The sequence below is a fragment of the Plasmodium gonderi genome (genome assembly GCF_002157705.1).
Source record: "Plasmodium gonderi DNA, contig: Chr14, whole genome shotgun sequence".
In the NCBI taxonomy this organism is placed as follows: Eukaryota; Apicomplexa; class Aconoidasida; order Haemosporida; family Plasmodiidae; genus Plasmodium; species Plasmodium gonderi.
The window spans coordinates 3237629-3264140 of NW_021628939.1; the positions used below are offsets into that span (position 1 = coordinate 3237629).

The window sequence follows — 26512 nt, forward strand, 5'->3', positions numbered from 1 at the left end:
TTTTGTGTATTTAAGCACATGTGTATATATATGTACATTTATTCGTTTATTTTTATTTGACTAAAGTGAATTGATATTTTGATTATAATGAGCTGTTATAAAATATAAACGTATAGTTACCACGAAAATAAAAGAAGTGATGATGAAGTTTAAAATCATTAACAATTTATTCTTTTAACTTAGAAATGATTTCAGGAGGACTAAGAACAACAAATACAGGGTAAAAAAGGAAAAACATGAATATATTTTGCTTTTTTTTTTTTTTTACTTTTTTTTATAAATTGTGCTCTAGGAAAAAATTAAATAATAAAACATTTTATAAATTTGTAGGGTTGCACTTCGTACTGACTTTTTTTTTTTTTTTTTTTTTTCTTTTTAGGATTATTAGAAACGTACCTCTACTTGTTACAGATATATTCTACACTTGCTCATTTGAAAATTTATGTACGTAACGTTTTTTATGTACAAAATTATCACTTTTTTTTTAAAGAAATTTATGAATTATTTTATTTAATCTTTTCTTCATTTTTTCGTGATATATAAGACTTTCTTTTTTTTTTTTATATATATTTTTTGCTCTGAATTTCATAAAATTAATGTAAAAACCATGAAAAAATTAAAAGGAACAGAACAAGAACAAAAAAAAAAACAAAAAAAAAATTAAAATAATTTGATGAAAAACAGTTGAATCTAAATTCTTAAACAGATTAAAAGAATGATTTTAATATGTTTTTTTTTTTTTTTGCCGTTTGATATATATGCTTCTCATGTGTGACATTAATAAGAATGCTAATAAAGTTGATTTAACAAATTTGTTAGATAGAAGGACGTGAATTTTTATTCCTTTTATATATGAACTGTTAATTATATATATGCTTTTTTTTTTTTTTTTTTTTTTTACATGAAAAGTATGGCAAACAGAAAACTATTTTTGCTTATATCTTTATTAGCGCATTTAAACTCATCATATGGTAGTTAACACAAATACACTAAAATGTAATAACCAACCAGTATTTTGTTAGAGGGGTTGTATTATATTTCGTTCGGAATAAAAAAAAAATATAGGAAATGGTTTAAAATGATAATAACGAGAACAAAACTTAAGAAAGTTAGGGAATTTTTTTTTTAAATAATCTATTAAAAATGAAAAAATGGACATTTCTTGGTCTTTATTAACTGAGTAAATAAAATAATAAAATTACTGCATCTATAAAATTAGTATAAAATAGACGTAATTTTAAATAATATAAATTATTTAAGCAAAATGGGTCTTGAATGATTATGACATTATATATTTCGAAGGCAGTTACATTTTTGAGCACACATTAATGTATTAACACATTGTATAAAATTTTTTAGACATAATTAATTAAAAGTACACGATAGAAGAGAAGCAAAAATAAGGATATAGAATTATAAGAAAGTTTTTTCTAAAAGAAAGGAAAAGGAGTTTATAAATATATAAAACTGAAACCTCTCTTTTTTATGTGTTATGTGAAGATGAGAGAGATGTAAATGGAGATATTGGTTTTCCTCCTATTATCATTGTTCATTAGTTAATTACATTTAGCTATAATAAAAAGAGAGAAAACATCTTTTTAGGAAATACATTAATATATATTGCCATAATCACACATTAGAGAATTCGTGTTGCTTTATAAAATAGTAGTGATTTTATGCATGTTGTTTCATTTGTCATAATTTATTCTTAGTAACCCAACATACTTATTCTGCTTTATATTATTAAGAAAGTGTATGAAAAAAAAAAAAAATAAGAAAAACTGCATATCAATTATTTTCATTTTATTAAATTTAAAAGGTTGAAATGAAAAAATTTTGAACGCTGTTAAGAACATTTACTGTTAAAGAGGAACGATGTTTTTAGCGCATATTGACAATCTTTCGAATATAAAATAAGTTTAAATGTGATAAGACCTAGATTCTAAGGTTTTTTACTATCAAAAATGCTTAAAAAACATTTCTTGAAATAGAGAGCTAATTGACAGTTAAAATAGTGAAAGATGTAAATTAATAACAATATATTTTCGTCCTTTCCTTGTTATATGTACATTATTTATATTAAATTTTAAATATTTTAATTGTAATGGAGTAAGAAAGCGTATTTTCAATAGTACAATTGTATATTTACTATTTATTTTATGTAGGATAAAATTTAAAATATTTCCTTTATTCTTTGTAATCACAATTTATAATATAATTAAAGGGAGTCTTATAACGTCTGATACTATTTCGTTAGACAGTTATGTTCGTTCTATTTTACGTGCACTTCTACATATAAATTAAGACAAAACACACTTTGTTAAAATCATATACATTATTAATAATTACACATGATGAATATTTTTATATATGCACATAATGAAAATATATAGATATATATGTTATATTGCAAAAATATGTTTTAAGAAACTAAATTAATTTTATGAAAAGCATATGTGTATATGAATATCAACTGTACATATTTATTTAATGCTTAAGGTGTTTACATTTCATTATAATTAATGTAAGATCTTTAGTCAATTCCTAATTTAAAAACTTGTTATTTTATTCATTCTATCATAAACATATTTCTTTTTTTTTTTTTTTTTTTTTCTGCTATAATATTTGTTTTCTTCTTTAAATATATAGAAACTATATATATTATACATTTTTCATCTAACTGTAAAAATATGCATGGATAAAACTTATAATTTTGTTTCACTAACCTATATATTTATCTGTGTTCTTCCAAAAATAATATAATTTTGCATATATTATAATGGAAGATCTTATAATTTTATATAATTTACAATTATATAAAAATATAGAAACTCCTATTGTACTTATAGCAAATGTTATTGAATCTGATAAATATGTTAGGTCTTTTGTGTTACCATTTTTTTCTTTTTACTTTTTAAGTTTTTTTGCGTATTCACTAGATAAATTGTTTACAGCTTTATTGGCACTTTTTTTTATGCTTTTTTTTTGAGAATCGTTTGTTGTATTTTGTAACTCCTTTAAAAAAGAGATAGCAATGTCTTCTAATGCTTCTATGTATTTTAAATCAATTGGGAGTATTGTTTCATCCAACATTTCTTTTGGTTTTCCTACATTTTTCGGCGCTCCATTATTCTTTTCTGTTTTATCAACATCTAATAGTTCTTCAAATTGGTCAGTTCTTTTTTGTTCTTCAGATTTTTCAGCTTCTACAGCTTCTACAGCTTCTTCAGCTTCCTCAGCTTCTACAGCTTCTACTGGTTCTTCACCTTCTACTGGTTCTTCACCTTCTACTACTTCTTCACCTTCTACTGGTTCTTCACCTTCTACTACTTCTTCACCTTCTACTACTTCTTCACCTTCTACTACTTCTTCACCTTCTGCTGGTTCTTCACCTTCTACTACTTCTTCACCTTCTACTAATTCTTCACCTTCTACTAATTCTTCACCTTCTACTAATTCTTCACCTTCTACAGGTTCTTCACCTTCAACAACTTCATCATCTTCAGTCCCCATTTCTTCAAAATTATCTGATGATTCTTCAGAGTTATCATTTTCTTCATTGTCATCGTTTACTAATATTCTGGAAACCTTCAAATTTAATACTTCATTAGCGTTATTTCCTTCACCCGATGATTTTTTAGTTAAATTCTGTAAATTAAAAAAGTATAAGAGTTTGAAATTCATGTATGTGTTTGTGAATGTGTTATATAATAATAAAAAATCTGTTGTTAAAATTTATAAAACATAAAAAAAATATATATAATACGAAAAAAAAGTACAGATTAGTTTTTTTATTTATTTATTTTTTTCTTCAATGTCTTACGGAACTAGACCCATTTCGTGCAGTAATTGCGAGAAATAGTAAGCATATTTCCACGAAAAAGAAAAAAAGAGTTGTTTTTCCTCTTTTGATATACTTTATTAAAGATTCCATATTTCCAAATTAAAAATTGTGCGGTACTGTTTCTATCTATCTATTTATATATTAAAAGTATCGCTGTTACAAAATGCCGTTGGAATTTTTTTCTAATTGCATTAATTAAAAAGATAATTTTCTAATTATAGAAAAATTAAAAACTAAATAATTTAAAAATAAAAAAAAGGGAAAATCATTTATTATATAATTTATAATGTAATATAAATTATATATACACAAATAATATATATACTTATGTATGAAAAAATAATTTTTAGTTTTTGACTAAATAAGCAATAGGATTAAATTAATTTCTTTTTTCTATTTTTTGGAGGTTGTCAAGAAAAAATTAATTATTTTTTTTTTTAAATTAAAAGAGAAAAAATGGGAAATTTACAAAACAACAAATAAAATTAAATAGAAAAAATGTTCGATAAAATGATATTACTAAACCCTTTTTATGCATATATGCATAATTGTTTTTACATTACTAAAAAAATATATAGCAAACGTTTAAATAAAAATAGAAGAAAATCACGGGAAAAAAAAAATATAGGTAGGAAGTATAATAAGAAGAATGTATAAATAGAAAAAAAGAATTTTATAATATTAAATAATTATTTATATATTTCACTTAATTATGGGATAATTCTGGAATATTTTTAAAATTATCCATTTTGCTAGAAAAGGGTTACGGGTGTACAACACTGTATATATCTTAATTGTGATGAATTAAAAGGAAATTTTAAAAAAGAAAAAAAGTGTCGATCGATATGTACTTTCTCCTCTGTTACCTAAAATTTATGTGGTACCTGTTCTTCTATATTCTATTGATGAAAAGGTACTATTTTTCTTGCTATAGCAAATAAAATATATAATGCTACTTAACGGTGCAGGGAAGGGAAAAAAATCAAATAAAAAAAATTAGGGGAAAAAACTAGAATTTACCTAAAGTTAAAGAAATATTGAATGATTTTTCTGGAAGTTACAAAAAAAAAAAAAAAAAAAAAAAAAAAAGACTTATAAAACTAAGCATAAAAAGCAACAGTTCCTTTATTTTTCTATTGAATTAATAATGTAAAAAAAAAAAATATAATAATACATAAGGATTAAGATTAAATATGCATGTATATAATGCTTAACGTTTTTATAATTATTTGTTCATGTATTTTATCTAAGTGGCAAACTTTTATCCTAAGAATGAATGGGTTTGTCAATTTTTTTTTTTTTTTTTTTATTAATGCATATAAAATAAGGTTTCAATTATGTCATTTAGAACAAACTGTAATTAAGTAAGAAGTTACAAAAATAATACATAGTATAAAGAAACAAAGTCAAAAAAAAAACATCACGTATATATATTAGCGGTTGAAAACGAGTAATATGTTCTAAATAGATCATTGAATTTGACCTTTTAAGAATTTTATTTTTATTTTAGTTATATATATTTATCGTGGAATACTGTAAGAAGGATAAATACATTTTAACAAAAAAAAAAATACTTGGTTTTCTTGGCTAAAATGAAGAATTATGAATTTTTTTGTACTGATACTTCAGAATGGACTCACAAAAAAAGGAACAAAAAGGGTTACACAAAGTTTACGTTCTCAATGTATGTAACTATACTGATACTAGCATTACTATGTCTTTTTTTACAGGTAAAATTAAAAGTCAATTTTATTAGTACTTTATTATTTTATTTTTTTTTTAATACATTACCTTATTCTTGTATGTTATTAAATATTAACACTAGCAATTAATAAGCAGTTTTATTTTTTTTTATATAACCATTATTTTAAAATTTTTTATAGAATAAATGTGCACACGGAGATAACACAATATTTGAATCACAATGGAGAAATAATGGATGTTCAAGAATATTATCTGAAACTTTTTTTGAAAAAATGAAACGACGTAATACATTACACAATGATAGAGATTATATTGAAGGGCATGATATTGAAAATGAATCATTGTATAACCCCAGTGATTGTAGTGAAACAAATTTAACTGTTTTCTTAGATGATGAGTGTGGATCTAAATGTGAGTCAACATGTGAATTGGAAAATGAACTTGAATGTGAGTCACAATATGCATCCGAAAATGATCTTGAATGTGAGTCACAATATGCATCGGAAAATGAACTTGAATGTGAGTCACAATATGAATCTATGCGTGAAGTAAATCAGCATAATAATGAAAATAAAGAATTTTTTAGTGGAAGAAAGAATGATAACATATGTAATAAGGAAAGTCAACAACATCATTATGATGAAAAGTGTATTAATTATAAAAATACCAAAGAAGAAAAGCACCAGGGGGTGCATGAAATTCATAATAATGTCGTAAATGAACAAATACCAACGTATGATAACAGATTTGAATCACATCAGAGTTTAACAAGTGAATATCCAGAAAGTGAAGTATCATTCATGTATAATAGTAAAAATATAAAATCGACAAAAGACCAAAAAACTGATAGTGCATTTTTTAGAAAGCACAAAAAATCTTATGAAAAAAGTAATACGGGTAGTACCATTTCTATAAATAAAACGTTTTCCTTATCCAATGAATATTTTAATGGAATTTTTGGAAATTTAGGTAATATGGTGCACAACATCGATATTCTTAACACATTTTCTCTTTACAATACGCAAGAAAGAATTAAATTATTTAACTCACTCAAATCTTTAATGTTATATTGGAATAAATTATCTAGTTCTTGTGGGATATCAGATAATTACAAAAATAAGCAATGGCTTAAAGTCTATAATATTGTTACAGAAATTCTATTATTAAAAGAGGAAATGTTTTATAAGAATTTAGGATATTTTTTTTACACCACGATGTGGCCTAAAGAAGAATATGCTAATTTTATAAGAAAAGTAAAACTCGAATGGGATAATATGAATGAAAAGGTAGTTGTTGGAATGAAAGAATATTTAGATCGAAAAGCACGTATGTGTAAGAAAAAATCTGGTTGATATTTTTTAAAGAAAAGGAAACTGAAGCTTGATGATATATATATATATAAGTATCCCACATGCATAAAATATATTAGTTAAAAATATATGCGTTAATTGTTGCATGAACACTTGTGTAACAATGTTGACGCACAGAATTTTGGGATATATTTTCATGTGATGTAAGTTTACATGTATACGCACGTCGAAGGACAGTGTTTACTTATGCTAAATTTGTTCATTAATAAATATACATGAAATAAATAAATTTATTTTTATTTATTATCCTATCTCATTTAAATACACAAAATTAAATGAATTCTTCTTTTTTGTTTTTTTTAAATAATTTAAAGTATAAATGTTATACATGCACATTTGTACATAGATATTACAGATATGTAAGCGCCCATTCTTTTATATGTCTACATTAGCTTTTAAATGAATTTTTATGTTTTTTTTTTTTTACCTTTTTTTTTCGTCCTGACTTTATTGAGAATATTTCCTTATTTGTTAATTTTAGAAAATTGCTTTACAAACTTACAAATGAATGCTTTTTAAGTTTTCACTTAAGCAGCATACATAATATAGGGTACAAAGAACATATGTAGAAATAGCACATATAAAAATGAATAAAAAAATGTTTTATGAATTAATGCATCACGTGAGTTAAAGAAAAAAAAGGACATTCATATTATATATAATTTATGTGGAATCTTTTATGTTTAAATGACAGAATATGCTGTTTCTTTAATAAATTAAGACACAAAAAGAAAATGGAAGGTATATCAAGTTAAAAAAAGTATGGAAGAAATTGTTAAGGGAAAAGACATGGGAAAAAATATACATAATATATTAAATATTAAAATATGTTATCTACATCAAAGCTGTATCACCAAACGAAAAAAAAAAAAAAAAAAAAAAAAAAAAAAAGGTTGTGTCTCAATATGTGCAATTAAAATATTTAACTTTTAATAAACAAATGTAACAAAATAGGTCGAGCCAATTTAAAAGGAGTTTTTAAAAGTTAGATTTATTTTTTGCGGGAAATAAAAAAGCATGACCTAAAGTTTACGAATCAAAAATCATTCAATGCATAAATTGAAACAAATAAAATTTTGAAATTTCAAAACAAATGGTATTACAAGGTAAAAAAAAAAAAATTCAATAAAAACAAAATAGAATGAAATAAAAAGAAATATTTAATCTATCTATATTCTAAAATGAATTAAAAAAAATTAATACCTTGAAAGTGTCAGTATAATATCAATAGGTTTGAATATACCAGGAGTGTAAATAATTTTTTTTTTTAATAATTAAATGTTTTAAGAAAATAAATGAAAAAAACAATCACTTATATATATAAATATACCCTACGAAAAAATTTAGTTTCTCTGGATTGATTACATATAAGTTTTTAGGGGTATTTAAAAATTACTTCATTGCTTTTAGGGGTACACGTGAAGTATTTTTAATTCGATCCATGAGTTTCTGGCATTTATGTGTTTTATACTTATAGTAAATTGCCATTAAAATTCCTAATATTTGAAATGTACAAATTCCCAATAGTGAGCCAGACAATGCAAACATAATTATAATGAACACGTTAAGTATGAATGGCAAGTACATTCTATTTCTTTTCAGAGTACTGGAAATATTTCGAGGTTTGTATTCATCAACATAATACCTGTTATAATTTTCCAATAAATTTAATATTTCTGACTCAAGCTTTGAATCCATTTTTTTAAAAAATTTTACAATATGTGGATCATTGATTTTTCCTATATTAGCCTGGTTTCTGAATTTATGAAGACATCTTTTTTGTCTTATTAATTTATATTTGTCTTCCAAACAATTGTTATGTTTTAAATTATCACTTGAATCTTCAAAATGTATATCATTTTCTAGGCCCCTGAGTGAATGAGATGCATCTTCATTTACACTTTCACATGAATTATAAAAGTTGTCAAAATCATTATTTTTCTTTAATGTATCAAATAAATTGTCCATATTTTCACCAAGTATGAATTCCTTATCTGACTTTTGAAATTTTTTATCACACCTCAATTCATCATGCAGATTTAATACTTTGTCATTATTCACTAACGTGTCAATTTTTCTTCTATAATTATAATGTTTATCATCTATCATATCTATAATTCTTTCTTTTAAATGTTCATTTTTATCTAGAGATTTATCTTCTACATTTTGCCTTCTCAATATGCTAGCTCTTTCATCGAAATTCCCCTTTGGATTTACATTCTTATACCATATATTATCATTGGACGATGTCTAAGAATTATTATTATTGTATTGCGTTAAAGAGAGAAATATATATGTGTGTATATGGGAATTTTTATTTATTTATTTTTATATAATAATGGTTTTTCATTCATCTAAAATGAAAAACATGAAGTATTTAAAATGTATCACATAATTTTTAAATTCAATTGACATCATACTTCGAAAGAATATGCTCCTGTAATTATTAATAAGGCAAAAGTAAATCCATTGATGAAAGATAGCATACTTGTAATTTTTTTTTTTTTTTTTTTTTTTTTTTTTTTTTATACTTAAATGTAATTTCTTTAAAATTGAAAACCCGTTCTAAAACTAAAAGGAAGGGTTTTGGAATAAATATGTTTTTTGTAGAATTTAATAGAACGTAGTAACTGTATTTTTTGTATATATATATATTATATATTTTTTACAATTTATCTTTTAGAAATTCAAAAAATCATTTGCCTTAATAAGAATTCGACAAAATTTAGTAGAACAATATATATTAGAGAATTGAAAGGGAAAAGGTACATTTTTATAAAAAATATTTGTTTATGCATAATTTAAAAATTTTAAACGAAATATTATTCTTCAAGGTAATATTCGTTTATATAATTATTAATAGTTTCTATGTAGAATGTGAAAAATACAAAATAATTTAGGCTTTGTGTCCGAAATTCCTTATTTTACTAGAATAGAATTAAATCTGTATTCTTTAAAAGGGGAATATAAATATATGAAATAAAATACGCAAAAATAATTGCAAATTATGACGCAATTTTGACATAATAATAGCGCGTATATTATTTTAAAAGAACAATATATGTTTTATATTATTCCTAAAATTTAAACTGAGAAGAGGAAAAAATAAAAATAGATTAAAATATAATTAAAAAAACATATATTTTTAGGAGAAGCATTCAATTAAAACTATAAACAAACACTTAATAGTGGAATGCTTCATGGGGAATATATCTATTGTAGTAAATGGAAATTTCAATATTTTATACGACAAACTCAAGTACTTGAGTTAGTTTAGGATTTATATTAATAATTTAATTGTGGTTATGAGAAAATGCGGTTAAACATTTGCGAATAAACGTTTATATCAAGTTACTTCATAGAAAAATGTTCCTTTACTTTAGCTGTTCGAAATATACGATTAAATAAGTTCATCTTTTGCGTTTTATTTTTTAGCCTTTTTCTTTTTATTAGATATATGTACAATTTTAAAATGTACATATATGTTTGCGTGTATATACTTTTCTTAGCAATTTAAAAGATGTTTAAAGAATGATGCACGAACTTTTTTCCATACACATACAGCATTATAATCTCATTATACTAGTAATATTATGTCTTATTTGTGAGTAATTTTGGGGGTTACATTATAAAACAATATAGGAACCTATTATGATATAAAGTATGCGAAAACTGCAGGGTTATAATTATAGAATATTTTATTTCAGAAAAAAATTTAAAAGAACAAATCACCAATAAATCATTCAGTCATTTAGGGATTAAATTACTTTGCACTCTTTTGTAATAGTATGGTATGTAAATATATCATTTCATTTTAAAATATATATGGTTTTTACATTAACATGTATTGCTGTGCAATATAACACGTATATATTTCTTCATGCAGCTGGAAATGTAAGACAGCTACTTTGGATTATATATATCATAGTTATTTTATATATTTTCTGTTTTCTAAAAGTGTTCTACAAAAACATAAAAGGAAATTTTAATTTACAGATTAATGTTACAAATATATTTACACTTAAGTTAGTACACAACTTTATGTTATTAGTTAATTTTTTTTTTTTTTTTTCAAAATAATTTTTATTGTATATATATATATATATATTTACTTCATAGATTAATAAATAATGTATATGGCAGAATACATCAATGAACTTTTGTTCATATTAATAAAAATATATACATGGATGTTTTCCATTCCATTTCGATACATTTTTTAGAAAGGTTAAAAAATAATTATGTCTAACAAACATGGGCTAAATGAATAACACAATTTTGAAATAAATTAAAGTGTTTATATATATATATATATAGTTGGTGGCAATTTCTATTATTTAAAAGGATATGCACTGAAAAATTAGTGGAAATGAGGTTATATATATATTTGAATACGAACTTATAAGTTGCTCCCATTACAGATCATATAAATTCTGATATTCAGAATAGCAGTAATTCTTAAAAGGAATGTTTATATAATTATAAATTAATTTGAGGAAATATTTTTAAGGAGTCTTAAAAATAATGGTGTAAATATAGTCCAATGATTTTTAATGGTTAAATTTTTTATTACTTTAATTATGTTTTTCTTTTATGTAAATAAGGAAATTTAAAGAATATATACAAATGATTTTTTCTGAATGCATATTTGACTAATTTTTAGTGAGCTATATTTGCATATAATAAAGAACTTTATAAAAGACATGAAAAATATGTGTTTTTTAGAAGGATAAAACTTTTTCTACCAAATGAAAATTGCTAATATTTAGGTATTACTTTTTTAACAAAATATAAGATATTTTCTATTTATCAAAATTCGTATGAATTTTTACCATTTTTCTGAATGATACAAACCTAATGTAGCAATATTTTGTCTTATTGCTATTCGATATTACATGTTTTTCCTCTTTTTCTCGTATAATTTGAAACGAACACATATATTTTACTTTGTTCTCTGATTTATTAAAATAGTTTTTGTGTATAGTGTATAGCTTAAATGTGAATATATGGGTAGAAATATTTAATTATAAAACTTATTTCCATTTCAAAGAATTATAGTAGTTCTCAAACTTCGTACATATTGGAAACCCAATATGCTTTAAAATATTTGCAACAGCGTTTCCTAATAGGGGATTAACGCTATATAGAATAATTATTTCATTAAAATAATTAATTTAGAGAAATTTTTTAAAAGAAAATTTGCGAATACATTTTATTATGTATAAATATTTTAAATATGTATTCTTTATTATCATTTTTATTGTTAAATTAAAAAATTCATAATTATCCAAAAATTACATAAAACTGATAATTGGTTTGATAGGGTAGTTTTTTGAATTACTTATTTTTGCTTTATTTATTTTTTTTTTTTATTGTGAATTTTTCTATCTATTATTTCATTTATAATTTTAAGACTTATTTTATTTTACTATGAAAAAAAAAGAAAATGTATCAAGCAAGTGTTATTTATTTTCATAAAAATTTTACGTAAACAAATTAGAAATTATTTTTTTATTCAAGTTCATATATTTAACCTCATTTTTTTTTTTACATATTTTAATTGAAAAAATATTCAACATTTTATTTAATTTGTATTGGAATATATATACATGTATTACAATATAACATGATTGAGAATGATTAATGCTATTTTAAATTTAGATAAAATGTACTCATAGGCAATAAAATGCACTGTTCTAAATATTATATGTTAAAAAATGCATGTATATATTTAATTTTTATACGCGACATATTAATATTGTTTTAATGTAGTAAGTAGCACTTAAGCGACGACAATATAAATTATAAATAAGACACAAGCATTTAATTATGCCTAAGCTAAATTAACAATTCATATACCGGTACTATTATTTTAGGAAGGAACAAATATTATTTTCTTGTTATATTATCTCAGATCTGGAATTACATTTATGGGTTTATTCTAATTTTTTTTTTTTTTTTTGAGGATTTTAGATTTTACTTCAGAATATTGTTAGTTTAAAAATTTTATTTATCAATTTTGATTATTTAAATATTTAAATCTCTTTGAAAATATTTTTATATTAACATAAAATTAAAAAAATAGACTGAAATGTTTTTTAATCAATTTCTGTGATTTTCTTTTCTTGTCCAAGTTTTCCGCACATATTTTATTCTAATAAAGCGAAAACTGTAGCATTATAAGTTGTAATTATATATATATATATTTGTAAAAATAATGTATGTTTTATGAAAAAATTACTACAAAAAATATAAATATTTTATTACTCAAAGAGTGGAAAACCATAAAGGATTTTTCAAAGAGGAGGGAATTATCTACGTCTGATTTTATCATGAAATTTTTTTTTCTCATTTTGTCAATTTGGTCGTTGTGTTGCACTAATAAAGACGTAAGACTATTAAATATGTGCTAATTTTTTACATTTTTTTTTTTTTTTGTATTTCATACTATGTTATCTTATGTTCATAAAAAGAATATTTATTTATACAAGTAATTTTGAACACGCATGTGGATACATATATTTACATTTATTTTAGAACACCTGTAAGAAATATTCTGGTAAGAGTATCGAAGGAAAACTTTTATATTTAAGAGATGGAAGAATATTAACTGAAGGTGCACAAAGTAATATATATTCTAAGTGTAATAATGAAAACGTAAAATTATCAAATGACATGAAAAGTAAAGACGAGGAAGACCAAAAAAATGTGACTAATGTGAAGGGATGTTTTGGAAGTACAAACATAGTCACGCATGCAATGTTACCAGAGGAGAAAAAATATTTCAATAATAAAAAAAATAATGTTAATATCACTAAAAAAACATTTAACAAATCAAAAAAAGATGATGATATTATTACACCTTTACTTTTAGCGGAATTGATGTTGAGGGAACCAGGAAAAGGAATTGATATAATAATGCTTTATGTGGGAGCATTTTTAAAATATTCATATGGTCGCTATTTTTAAGCACACACGGTGTATATAACTTTAAGTATTAGGGAAATATTATACTATGAAAGCAATAAGGGGAGATTTGTGCTATATAAAAAGGATGTTATTCGACGTAATATTTTACACAAGACATTTATCATTATAAAGCGTTGCATTTAATATGCACATTGCTTTTAGTATTATATTACAAGTATACTAGATATGAATGTTATTAATATATTGTATATATTTTATTATTTTGTTTTTTTGGCGCATTTACGTACCCATATATTTAACATCATTTATATATAACCATTTAAAAGTGTAGGATTTTTTTTTTTAATATCCTCTTTTTTTAAGATGTATATATATTCAATTTCATGGTTTTACGCTTGTGAGCAAATGTATATATTGAATTATTTTTAACATAGCTATCAAATTTGTAAATCTGAAAATTATAAGTATTCATCACATTGTTTCGTATAGGTATATCTATTTATACACCTAATGGCGAAAAAATGAAAAAAAAGTTGAAAACTATCCCATCCTTTATATATTTTTAGAATATATATTTTTTAAAACATATATATTTTTAAGAATTCTTTCCTTTATTTGAGTCGTGTCTGTAAAATCACATTAAATATATTTTTACTTCAAGAATATTAGCGAGGGTATAAAAGGTAGGCCATTGTTAAAACCTCTGTAATTATATATCACAAAAGAACTCAATCGGGTAAGGTAAACTAATTCATTATACATATCTATACGGTTATTTAAACAGGACAACAATGAATTATATTTATATGCTTAAAATGTGTTTTAAAGGATTTTTAAATATAAAAGTTTTCAATCATTAAGAAAGAAAAAATTGAAATAAAAAAAAATTATAAATAATAAACCTAAAATTATATTTTGATTTGATTTTTTTTAGTCTATTGAAATTTTAAAAAATTTTACTATTTTATACGGCATATTACTAAGATTGGGAAGAAAAATGTAATTTTATTGTCTGTTAAAACAATATGTGATAAAAAAGATGCATGTAACATTGATCGGAGTCAAATATGCATAATGCTTGTTTTCTTTATGAATTATATTTGCCACTAGCAATGATGATTTTTTGTGGGGATCATTTTTACATGGGTTTACTCTATGCGTACATAATAATTAATTTCTATATAAATGATAAAATATACAATTTTATTACTATTTTATAATAAAAAAATAATATAATAAAATTTTTTTCTAATGAATGAATTAAAATTAATTCATCTGTGCTGTAAAATACAATATTATTATTATTCACCTACCACGCGCGTGGTAGCGGAGCATTCATATTTCTGATATGAAAAAGAACATCATCATATATGTAAATAGATGGTTCATAATTTTATCAACATTCTTTTTTTATAATTAATACAAATTTTTAAGAGAATATTTCTTAAAACGTAAAAAAAAAAAAAGAAAAAAAATTATGTATCTTAGTACGAGGGAAAAATTATAAGATGAATCTATTTTATAGTTTCCTTTTACTTTTGTTTAGAATTAAAAAAAAAAACAATAATTTAATATGCAATCACATTTATCATTAAAATAATAAAATAAAACAATACATAATGTAATGTTTTGTTATACATATTAAATATTCTTACTTGTAATCCTTAGTAGCATATATTATTTTTTTTTTCTGTAACACAAGAATTAATCTATGAGCTTGGTATTTTTGGGTGGTACATTTTTTTTTATTTTTTTTGCGTTTATCTTTTTTGCTACTGTAATTACAATATAGAATGTTTATCCATTTTATCATTTTGTTCTACTTAATTAAATTTTATGCCTTTTTGTTTTTTAAATATTATGAAATTTATAGCCTATGATTATGGTTAACAAATAATTAGATTTATGCTAAAGTAAAAATAATAATAATTAATAAAAATAGAATACTTGCTATGATATATATAAATCAATTTATGTAATATAACCACGAAATATTTGAATTATATATATATATATATATATATATTTATAGAGAATAAAGTTGAAACTATTTACGAGAAAATAAAGATTCTACATAATAACATTTTCTTCATTAGCATTTTGTATCAATAGAGTTGGCACTGTTGAACTTCAAAAATAAAAAGTTAATTATTTTTTTTTATTTAGAAAAAATAGAGTATAAAGGGCATAGGGGGATATAATGTTGGATTTACTATCATTAAACATGTTTATAACAAAAAAAAGAAAACGCAAAGACAAAGACAAAGCAATCTATTATAATAAAGGATGAATCCTGAATAAATTTTATATATAATAAAATGAAAAGAAGTATATATTTTTGTTTTGTTAAGTTTTTTCTATGTAAAATTTTAGTATACACAGTTTTATATCCTCATAATGTATGACATAAAAAAGAAAAAAATATTCACATACGCATATCTTGTATTAGATTCTTTTATAAACACAATTTTAATATAATTTTTTTTATTTAATATTTATTGTTTAAATTATAACTTTACCTTTAGATTACCTTTGCTATTTATCCTGAAAACGAAATAAAGCAAGATGGCTCGTTAAAACTTGAAACAAGAATATCGCCAGTTGATCATTGGGGAAAAAGGGAACAGGGTTCAAAAGAATTGGGAAACTGTACAAAATTAAAGAATAAATATTCGCAGAATGAAGAAAAAGAAAGGAAGGAAGTGAACATAAGGCCCTTGAAGGAAAGAATTTTTATAGATGCATTGAAAAGGAAGTTTATGTTAAATGAACTAAAGAGTTCATTATTGCTTAGACCAAATATAATAGAATCAAAGTTAAGAAGACTGGAAAAAACGTTGATAGGAAATAATTTAATATCAGAATCCAAAATGAATGAAGTAAAGGAAGTTTTATCTGAAAGTGAATCAATGGAAACAAGAAATATCATGAAGGTGTTAAAAGAAAATTTATTAAATAACCAATTAATAAGAAATTTAATGTTAAAAGAAATAGAAGATATTCTATTAGGAAATGAATTGTGTACAGAATTCATTTTAAACGTATTAAATAAAAAAATCCTGAATAACAGAGTAGCTTATTTGTCTGTTTTAAATGAGTATGAAAAAATTATATTAGACAACAATTTAATTGAAGAATCAAAATTAAAAGTTTTAAAAGATGTTCTGTTAAGTGATAAACCAATAACAGAACCACAATTATATGAATTAAAATTGTTGTTACTTAATACATTATATAATATTTCTAATTCGACTAATAATGAAAAAACAGAAGACAAGCATTTCAGCAATGATGTTCCTAAATCAAACACTTATAGTTTTTCTCAAAATTATGTTTCTCCAAGGGGCATTAACTTAACTCATCATAATAACATTTTGCCAGATGTTTACTATGTCAGAAGTAATAATACACCATTAAGAACGGAACCATACAATATAAGTGATATAGTAAAAAGAAATAATATAAAAAACAGAGAGAATATATCTATAAGAAGCAACTCAACAAAGAGAATTGGTTCAAAATATCAAAATGTTGTAATGAAAAAAGATGACATAATAAAGACGAGCAATCTAGCAAACAAAAAATTATTTTTTCCAAAAAATGATGTTATAGAAAATATTAGGGGAATAAATAGAAGGAAAGTATTACCAAAAAATTATTTATTAAAGAAAACTGATGTTGCAGATACTGAGAAATACACAACAAAGTATCGTTCCGAGGATAAAATTGTTACGATCATCAAGCCAAATGACAAGTTATCGAAAAATGATTCTGCAGACAAATCGGATAAAAGTAAGATTGAAGAAGTCAAGAAAAGAAAACAATGGACAATAGAAATACATATGTGTGATAAGAAAAGAAAAGATGATATGATAAAGGGAGGGGAAAAGAAAACTGTAACAAGCATTTATATGTGTGATAAAAACAAAAAAAGTAAATTAATTGATACCCATGATTCTATAAAAAAAGGGGATGAAAAAAAAGAAGAAAATATTAGAACAGAAAAGAAGTTCACTATAGATATACATATGAATGAAAAGAAGAAGAGAAAACCACTCGTAAAAAAAAAAACATGGGTAATTAAAACCATTATGAAACGTGATATTTCAAAGAGGCTTAATATATTAAGAGAATTATATAACTCGAATGAAATTGATGTAGATATGAGGGATGACGTATACGGAAAGATAGAAAAAGAACTTTTCCAAAATGTCCTTACATATGTTAAAATAAAACCTAATACAAGAAAGAGACTATTTAAAAGACTTGCTATTTATGCATTAACACCAGTACTTGCAATATCTGGAATTATAGGCTTTTCAATAGGGCTTCATATAGCACTGGGTGTAGATCTTTTCTTGGATTCTACAGCAGTCGGATTGAAAGAAACTGCCGGGAAAATTGCAGAAGCTGCACCTGAAATTTTAAATGATGTGGGAACTTGTGCCGTAGAGGTACTGGAGAGTGGTGCAACAAGCATATCTTTATGGGGCCTTTTTGCCGATATTGTAACGACTGGCTTATCATGCGTTGCTAAAACTACAGCAAAAGCGGTAAATATCGTTGCTGAAGCTTCACTTGATGGCATGGCTGCAGGTACTGCATATGGTACAACTTATGGTGTTATGCAATACTTATTTCCTCCATTAATTGGTATATCCTTTTCAGTCCTTATACTCATTCTTTATAGAGTAATCTTATTTCTATATAAAAAAGGTAAGCTGGAAGGTTTTGGCAGATTCGTAAGAAGGTGTAAGAATTTAACAAAGAGGAAATATAATAAATTTAAGAGAATAACAAAATGGTAAATAACTTATCTAACCTTAGTGCACATATAAAAAATAAAACATATGCACTAACTTTGCAATGTTTTAAAATAGTTTTGCGCCATAAGTTATGATATATATATATTTACTGTTTATGACTTTTATTTTCTAATTTCCACATTTGTTATTCTTGTTATTTTGAATTAATAATACGCAATATTAAATGATTTTCGTTGTTAACATATATGTATATATACAGTTCAGGCATTATCTTATATATCATTGCTTTAATGACATTTATTATATATATTTTTTTTTTTTTACAATGTCATTTCTGCTGAATGTGTATATATATATATCAACAATTTAAAAACATTTTTTAGTTAATTAATTCCTTCCATTTTTATGTCAAATCGATAATTGAACTGTTTTATATAAATTACAAACTGCTTTGCTTATTATTTAATTTTTGTTTTTTAATTTTGTTTTTGTCATTTAATTTTAATTAGTTTTATTGCTAATAGCTAAGAATAAATTTTGAGTGTCACTATTATATATGCTTTTCTGTGAATTAATACTTAAATTAATTCAATATTTAATAATTAATTATTTGACAATACAGCTCAGTTATTTCCTACTGTAGAGGTGCTTTTTATGATTAACATGAAGTTAAATCTATTCTATATTTCTATTATTATATTATTGTAAGATAAATTGCACACTTACGTTAGCCAATATTTAGGGTGAACAAAAGCAAATGGGTAAATATTCATTATATCGAAGGTTATATTAAAAAAAATATATGCTTTATTTGCAAATAAGAATATGCATTCCATTGTCTACATGGCATTTTTTCTCAATGATATATTAATGGTTCAAGTTTTACTTACAGTTTTATGATTTTTCTAATTATACTGTTAAAGAAATTCATAATGTTGTTACATTCTTTGCATAAAAATACATATTTTCTTACATGTGGGTGATATTTACATTTTTTTTCCAATTGTTCGTAATGATTATAAGTTCATGAAGGCATTTATTTCATATCTTAGTGAGAAAATAAATAACGGGTTATTATATGCTATTAATATTATGGTAACGATAAATTTTAAAATAATAAAGACATAACACAGCAGAATGGTATAATAAATATGTGATCAGTTTGTGAAACTAAATTCTTTTTATAAGCCTACTCTTATCTAATTGATAATTCATTTCTGTATATATTTAAGTAAATTGCTTTATTGAGGTATAATAAAAGTTTATTTATTTTTCTTTTAAATAAAGTTTCTTAGATGGGGAAATTTTTACAAAAATAATATTAATATATATCAATTAACTAATGAAAGAAAAAAAGAAAAAATGAAATCTTTAAATTTTACGATTTCGCAAAGTGATGCCACACAATTACATATTTTGTCTCGGTAATAATGTTAATAACTGATGAAAATTAATACATTTTAAAACGTAAACATTTTGTTATAAAAATAGATATATAAATCATTTGAAATAATAAAATTTGAAGCAATAAATTTATTCATGTGAAAAATTGTAAAATAGTTGAGTTCATTTTTATATCCTTTAAGGATTCTTTGCACATCTATGTCTTAACTAATTAAATCATAAATGGTCATATACAGTAATGCAACATTTATATTAAATAGTAGAAAAATATAAACTTTTGTGTAAAAATGATATTTTGAGAACCAGATAGGTAAAATGTATAAAAATAAGGCAAAAAAATAAAATAAAATAAAATAAAATAAGCCGAATAATAATTTTTTCCTTTGCATATATCAGAACTGATTTTTACTTAGTAAAATCTCATAGAATAAACACACAGGGAAATAGATATAAACGAGGTATTTTCCATTTTAATTCATTATAATGCGCAAGGTAAAAGGAATAAAAAATAAGAAATAAGCGAATAAGCAAAAAATTAATGTCTGATTTTAATAATTTCATTCTTACAAAGAACAAACTTATAAATTCTTTTGTACGGTCACAAATGCATTAATACAAACTAAGTATATTATTTTTATAAATAAAACTATGAAACTTTTGAATACACTATCAGCGTTAATGTATTGATGAATTTATTTTCCTTATTTTTAAAATAACATTTGAGGTAACATACATTTAACATCCTCATGTACCCATACTGTAATGCAAAGAAGAGAAATCAATGCATATATATTTTTTTTGTAAATAATTTATCAGGTATATTTAATTAGGAGTTAAAGATTTATTTAAATGCAATTAAACCTTAATGATACACATTTAGTTCTAAATTAACTTTGAGAACTTTTACAATCTACAGCACATATAACATTACAAGAAACGCAGAAAATAATATCCAAAAGGCATTTCATTTTTTTGGAGTTTCAGTATATTATTCATATTTAATTCTTATGAAATTTGAAAAATTAATTAAAAAACTAATAAATACTTGTAGTTGATAAAATGTTATGGGACAACTATTCATTTCGTAATTATATTATTGCGTCCTGAAAAATAAAGAACCTGCGAAATACCTATCGCTCAATAATATTTATTGTATAGATTAAATCAATTTATTTTCAATTTACGTTCATTATATTTTTGATGCACCATATATAACGTATTATTTTTCATTTTTTTCTATTTTGGAAAGTTTTATTGTCAAAATTTTTACAACATTGTGCAAAATAAATCTTGGTATTTTTTCTTTATTTTATGTGTGATGGTCGACAGCAAATCAATTTTTAAAATATTATATATATGAATTTTGTGCTTAATGGACAACTGTAATTCACACTTAATGCAAATAAAATGTAACCATGGAAATTCAAAACAATTAAGCATAATGCCTATTTCTATAACTTTTAAGGTTTACAATATTTCCAAAGTGTAAAATTAAAAATATTTTTTTCACACTCATTTTTTTACAGAATAAAAGTACAAAAAGAATACATAATTACAGATAGACCCTTTTATCTGCATTTCTCGTTCATTTGTTATTTTTTTTATATATTTACATCAATTTAATTTTTAATGACAATCTAAATGTATTATGTACTGTTAGCAAAAATGCAATACACTTTATTCAATTTAACTCCTTTAATTTTTAATGAAATAATTATTAATTCAAGAATAAATTTTTACATTTTTCACTTTAAATATGAATTATTAATATTTCTACAATAGCAAAAAAGGGAAAAAAAAAAAAAAATTTGTGCATATATTTATACCAAGAAAAAATTTCCATGTATCTCTTTTATGTATTTATGACAACTTTTCTAATTTTGTGTCATTAAAGCAGGGTTGTTTAATTAACCTTGTATAATATAATCTATTGTAAAAAATAATATGTTTCCACATATTAGAATACCATTGTAATACTAATTCTAATTTAAAAAAAAATTCTATTTAAAAATGTATATTTCATATTCGAATAAATGTATTGCTTATAGAAGGAGCAAATAAAAAATTTCTGAAAATGTTTAGACTTTAAGATTTACAAAAAGAATATAACACAACACACATCTTTATAAGAATACAGTTATTTTTTGTATAGTTTTTCCCATGTGTTTATTATTTTATTCATGTTTCCTTTATATATTGCCGAATTAAAAGTGACCATTTAAACATGGCAGATAATTATGAAGTATATTTTAGCTTTTTATTAATATCATTACATATAAACTTCGATTTATATAATAAACTATTATATGAAAAACAAAAGGAGGAAAAAAAAAAAAATTCTTTTCTGAAAAATAAGTATTTTATTTATATTTAAATTTTATTTACTCCATTTTATTTTTAGTTTAGACATGTGAAGACGTTTCCTACATATAAAAGCAAGTTAGAAGAAATTGAACGTTTTTCTAGCATATCATATTATACTACAGATCCTATTGCTACAAGCTGCAAGAGTAATGGTGAAGCATATGTAATTCCAATTCTATTCACGGACTTGTGCATAAAACTTAATAAATATTTTCATTATTATACTAATCTTAAAGCAATTGATAGTAAACACTACGAGTACATTAACTACTGGCTGAATAAGAAAAAAAAAGTAGCGAATGGAAATGTATTATATGAAAAAATATTAAGTGGTGACAAGTCCCTGAATATATTATATAACTCCGTTAGTCCATTAAATGATGAATATCAAAGTAAATTTCATCATCTTTCTGATGAGGTAGTTAGAAAGATTGATATACTAAATGAATTGAATGAACAATACCTTTTTTTTATAACAAAAAAGAAAATTGGTGAAACTTTTCACACTGATTTGTGTGATTATCTTAGAAAATTTGCTAATAAATATAATGAAGAAGTTCGAAAATGTTTTAATAATTTTGATAATAAATACTGCAAGGAGTTAATAGAATTTAAAATTAGATATAACAAATATGCTAATTATATAAAAACATGTGATAACATAAATCCCTTAACTTCGATACCAGGAGCACAAGACTATGAATTAGCTGCATTGAAAAAATATTCACTTATTGAAGATGATTCATCTAATTCCGTAGTCAATATTTTAATTAACGTCGCTAAGGTTTTGGGAGGAGTTGCTGTGTTATTTCTTATAGTTAAGGTTAATAAAAATGTCTTTTAAAAGTGCAAAATTTATTGTACATTCTTTTTATAAAAACTTTCTCCTGAAATAATTAGATCTATAAATGAATGTACTTTATATGTATATATATATATATATATATATATATATATATATATATATATAAACATTTTTTCCTGATATTAGTATGCCCCCTTAAAATCATTGCGAGGAAGTCGAAAGAGAAAGAAGAAAAAGGATTATGATCATATTAGTAAAGATAAATCATATCAAGGTCGTTCACGAGGGGAGGAATCATACGGGGGTGGTTCATACGGGGGTGGTTCATACGGGCATGGATCGTACGGGATCGAATCATACATGGATGACTCATATGGCAATGGCTCGTACGGTGATAATTCATACGGTTATGCATCACACGGATATGAATCATACGGATATAAATCATACGGGGATGGGATAAACAGAGATGGGTCATACCGAAATAGATCGTACCAAGATAGATCGTACCAAGATAGATCGTACCAAGATAGATCGAACCAAAATGATTCATATTATTATGAAGAAGAAGATCCAAGAGAATATAATAGGCGATATAACATTCAGTACCGTTCAGCAGGAGAGTATGATTATTGATATGATAAAGAATAAAAGCGTCTCTTCGCAAAGTAATATAGAGAGATATTAAAATTAATGCATGATTATAATAAAAAACAAAATAATTATAGAAATGTGAGATTGCAATTTATTAATGAGATTAACTCAACAATAATGATTCATCTATATTTAAATGTGTTGTAAAAATTGTAGAAGTTTTCCCTATGAAAACGTTATAATGAAGAGATTTATGGGGAATACAAAATAAGCGTACAGTATAAAAATACATGCACTTTATAGCAAGGAAAAGTGATGATAATTGTGTTGACAAATTTTTGAATATTACACACATCAAATTTTATTGTAAAGTCAAGATGTGTGTAAAAATGTAAGATTATATTTATTGTACGAAGTTTATTTTATTTATATACCAATATGAAAGAACGGCGGAAATGTTCAACAAATTATAGCATGCTATAAGATTAAGGATTTCACGGAAAAATTATAAGATAGAAAAAAGTTATTTATGATTAGGTAATGGAAAACAAATAACCAGATATAATGCACAATTGAGGGTGTTTTAGTGGGATAATTAATATGTTCAATATTAATAAATATTTTATTTTTTTTACTAATTTCAAAATATTTGTCCTAAATTTTACTATTAGGGAAAATAGTTTAGATAGAAGGGAAACAAAAGTTACAATAACATGTATTTACTTTGATTTATTAATAGTTTCACTGCTTAATAATTATTTTACAAAATATTAAAACAAATACATAAAATTTGTATTACTTTAGTTATAAGAATCACAATATACTGGAATGGTTTTTATGTAATATAATAAATATTAATATTTTGGTGAAAAACCTTTGGACAAGGAACAATGATTACGGGAAGTTATATAAAAATGGTTGATGGATATTAATTATATTATACTTTAAAAGGACAAGCGGGTGTAGAACATTTTGTCTTGATTGATTCTTTAGAAAAAAAAAAAAAAAAAAAAAAAAACAGAAATATTGACAAAATAATATAATTTAAGTAAATGTTTTTTTCCAGGCATAATAATAGTATATATGATACAATATCGTTAAATTATATTAATTAATCAGAATTTTTTGTACATAATTTAATTTATCTGCATGTGACATTTATCCTGAGAATATTAAAAAATTCTTATAAATATGCCAGTGGGGAAATTACATGAAAATATATATAATAAGTTTCTGTAAGATATCTGATTAAATAATAGTTATTTTTCAAATATATATATGCTAAGGGGAATAATAAAATGTGGCATATGCTAATAAATGATAACATATACGTAAAACTATTTTTTTGTGTATGAATACAACCGCTAATTAGGATGAGTAAAATTTTTTAATAACTATATTAAGACAAGAAATAATATAAAAAAATGACATAACAGTGCTATTTTTAGGCAAAATATAAATAAAATTTCATACATGCAATGATATAGAAATTGCAATAATAAAAATAAATTGTTATACATGAAAACTATGTTAGTAAACTAGTAATTTATCTCAATATACTTGTAGATATGGTGATATAATTTCTTATGAAATTAATACATTTTTAAGTACACTAATTGGGAAATTAATAAGTACACATGAAGGAAAACACATCATTTATTAATATTTATTATGCTTCACAAAGATGAAGTTCAATATTTTAGAAGCAGAACACAGCACAACACATTAATTTTGTTGATATAACAGGCATAGCTTTGATCACCAGATGATTAGCATAATTAAATAAAAAAACAGAACAATTCATAAAATTTACATGTATTCTTAGAAAAGTAATTTTTATAATTTACTGATTTTTTGATAAATTCTATTTTTAAGCATTATACAATAAAGCTGCTTAATTTTTCTGTTATATATGTGTGTAAATATTTAATATATTAAATATTGTATTTTCATTTCTCCCCCATAAATTTTGTTATTGTTTTTGTGAATAATTTGCGTGTTATGTAATTAGTAAGGTAGCAACCTAATGATGTAGCTATGGGTGTGCCTACAAATTTACTTCCTTAATTTAATTTTTAATGTTGATTTATATATGATATTCAGTAAATAAATTATAATACATTCTTTTTACATGTATACTTGTTAATATTGACGTGCTTTAAAAATAATTAAATTTGATTATTACTATTGATTATTTTATTTTACTTTACTTTGCTTTCCTTTATTTTATTTTTCGTCTTTACTTTTTCTTTTAACAACTGAATGTGAAACACTGTTTATATCATGTAAGATTATAGAGTGACAATTTGCAAATATAAATTATCTTTGTATGTTAACAAATCATGGTTCATGGTTTTATATCTAGTAGATCATTTTTTAGCACGTAGCACACAATTACTATAGTACCATCTAATAAATATTTACAATTTTTAAAACTTGTAATTATATTTATTGTATTTTTTAAAATTATTAATATACACAATAACAATAAAAAAAAAAAAAAGGAAGCTGAAAATAATTTGAACTTACATTTATGATTACTTCATTTGATGTAAAAATCTCATTTAAAAAAATGAACAATATTTTGTCAATAAAAAAAGGAACAAAAAATTGTGTAAAAAGAGCAAACAGAAGCATTAAATATATGTGTATATATAACAATAAAAATTTTTGAACATATATGCAGAAAAAAAAGAAAAAATAGAGTAAAACAAAATGTAGAAATATTAAA

General features: G+C 23.2%; 6 protein-coding genes across 6 annotated transcripts; 4 read left to right on the forward strand and 2 right to left on the reverse strand.

The window, feature by feature from the left end:
• Positions 1–2907: 2907 nt before the first annotated feature.
• On the reverse strand, positions 2908–3869 carry PGO_146900 (Plasmodium exported protein, unknown function; the record flags this gene model as incomplete). The annotated part of the gene is made up of 2 exons (XM_028690678.1): positions 2908–3648; positions 3834–3869. The coding sequence occupies 2 exons, from the start codon at positions 3867–3869 to the stop codon at positions 2908–2910; spliced, it is 777 nt and encodes a 258-aa protein (XP_028546479.1).
• A 1567-nt stretch (positions 3870–5436) lies between these two features.
• PGO_146910 (Phist protein) lies at positions 5437–6900 on the forward strand (the record flags this gene model as incomplete). Its single annotated transcript, XM_028690679.1, has 2 exons — positions 5437–5586; positions 5728–6900. The coding sequence occupies 2 exons, from the start codon at positions 5437–5439 to the stop codon at positions 6898–6900; spliced, it is 1323 nt and encodes a 440-aa protein (XP_028546480.1).
• A 1410-nt stretch (positions 6901–8310) lies between these two features.
• Positions 8311–9404, reverse strand: PGO_146920 (Plasmodium exported protein, unknown function; the record flags this gene model as incomplete). The annotated part of the gene is made up of 2 exons (XM_028690680.1): positions 8311–9168; positions 9339–9404. The coding sequence occupies 2 exons, from the start codon at positions 9402–9404 to the stop codon at positions 8311–8313; spliced, it is 924 nt and encodes a 307-aa protein (XP_028546481.1).
• A 3846-nt stretch (positions 9405–13250) lies between these two features.
• On the forward strand, positions 13251–13887 carry PGO_146930 (Plasmodium exported protein, unknown function; the record flags this gene model as incomplete). Its single annotated transcript, XM_028690681.1, has 2 exons — positions 13251–13307; positions 13456–13887. The coding sequence occupies 2 exons, from the start codon at positions 13251–13253 to the stop codon at positions 13885–13887; spliced, it is 489 nt and encodes a 162-aa protein (XP_028546482.1).
• Positions 13888–16166: 2279 nt separating this feature from the next.
• PGO_146940 (hypothetical protein) lies at positions 16167–18656 on the forward strand (the record flags this gene model as incomplete). The annotated part of the gene is made up of 2 exons (XM_028690682.1): positions 16167–16247; positions 16374–18656. 2 exons carry the CDS (start codon positions 16167–16169, stop codon positions 18654–18656), a joined length of 2364 nt encoding a protein of 787 aa, XP_028546483.1.
• A 3542-nt stretch (positions 18657–22198) lies between these two features.
• PGO_146950 (hypothetical protein, conserved) lies at positions 22199–23823 on the forward strand (the record flags this gene model as incomplete). The annotated part of the gene is made up of 3 exons (XM_028690683.1): positions 22199–22228; positions 22420–23205; positions 23374–23823. The coding sequence occupies 3 exons, from the start codon at positions 22199–22201 to the stop codon at positions 23821–23823; spliced, it is 1266 nt and encodes a 421-aa protein (XP_028546484.1).
• Between the last annotated feature and the right edge of the window lie 2689 nt (positions 23824–26512).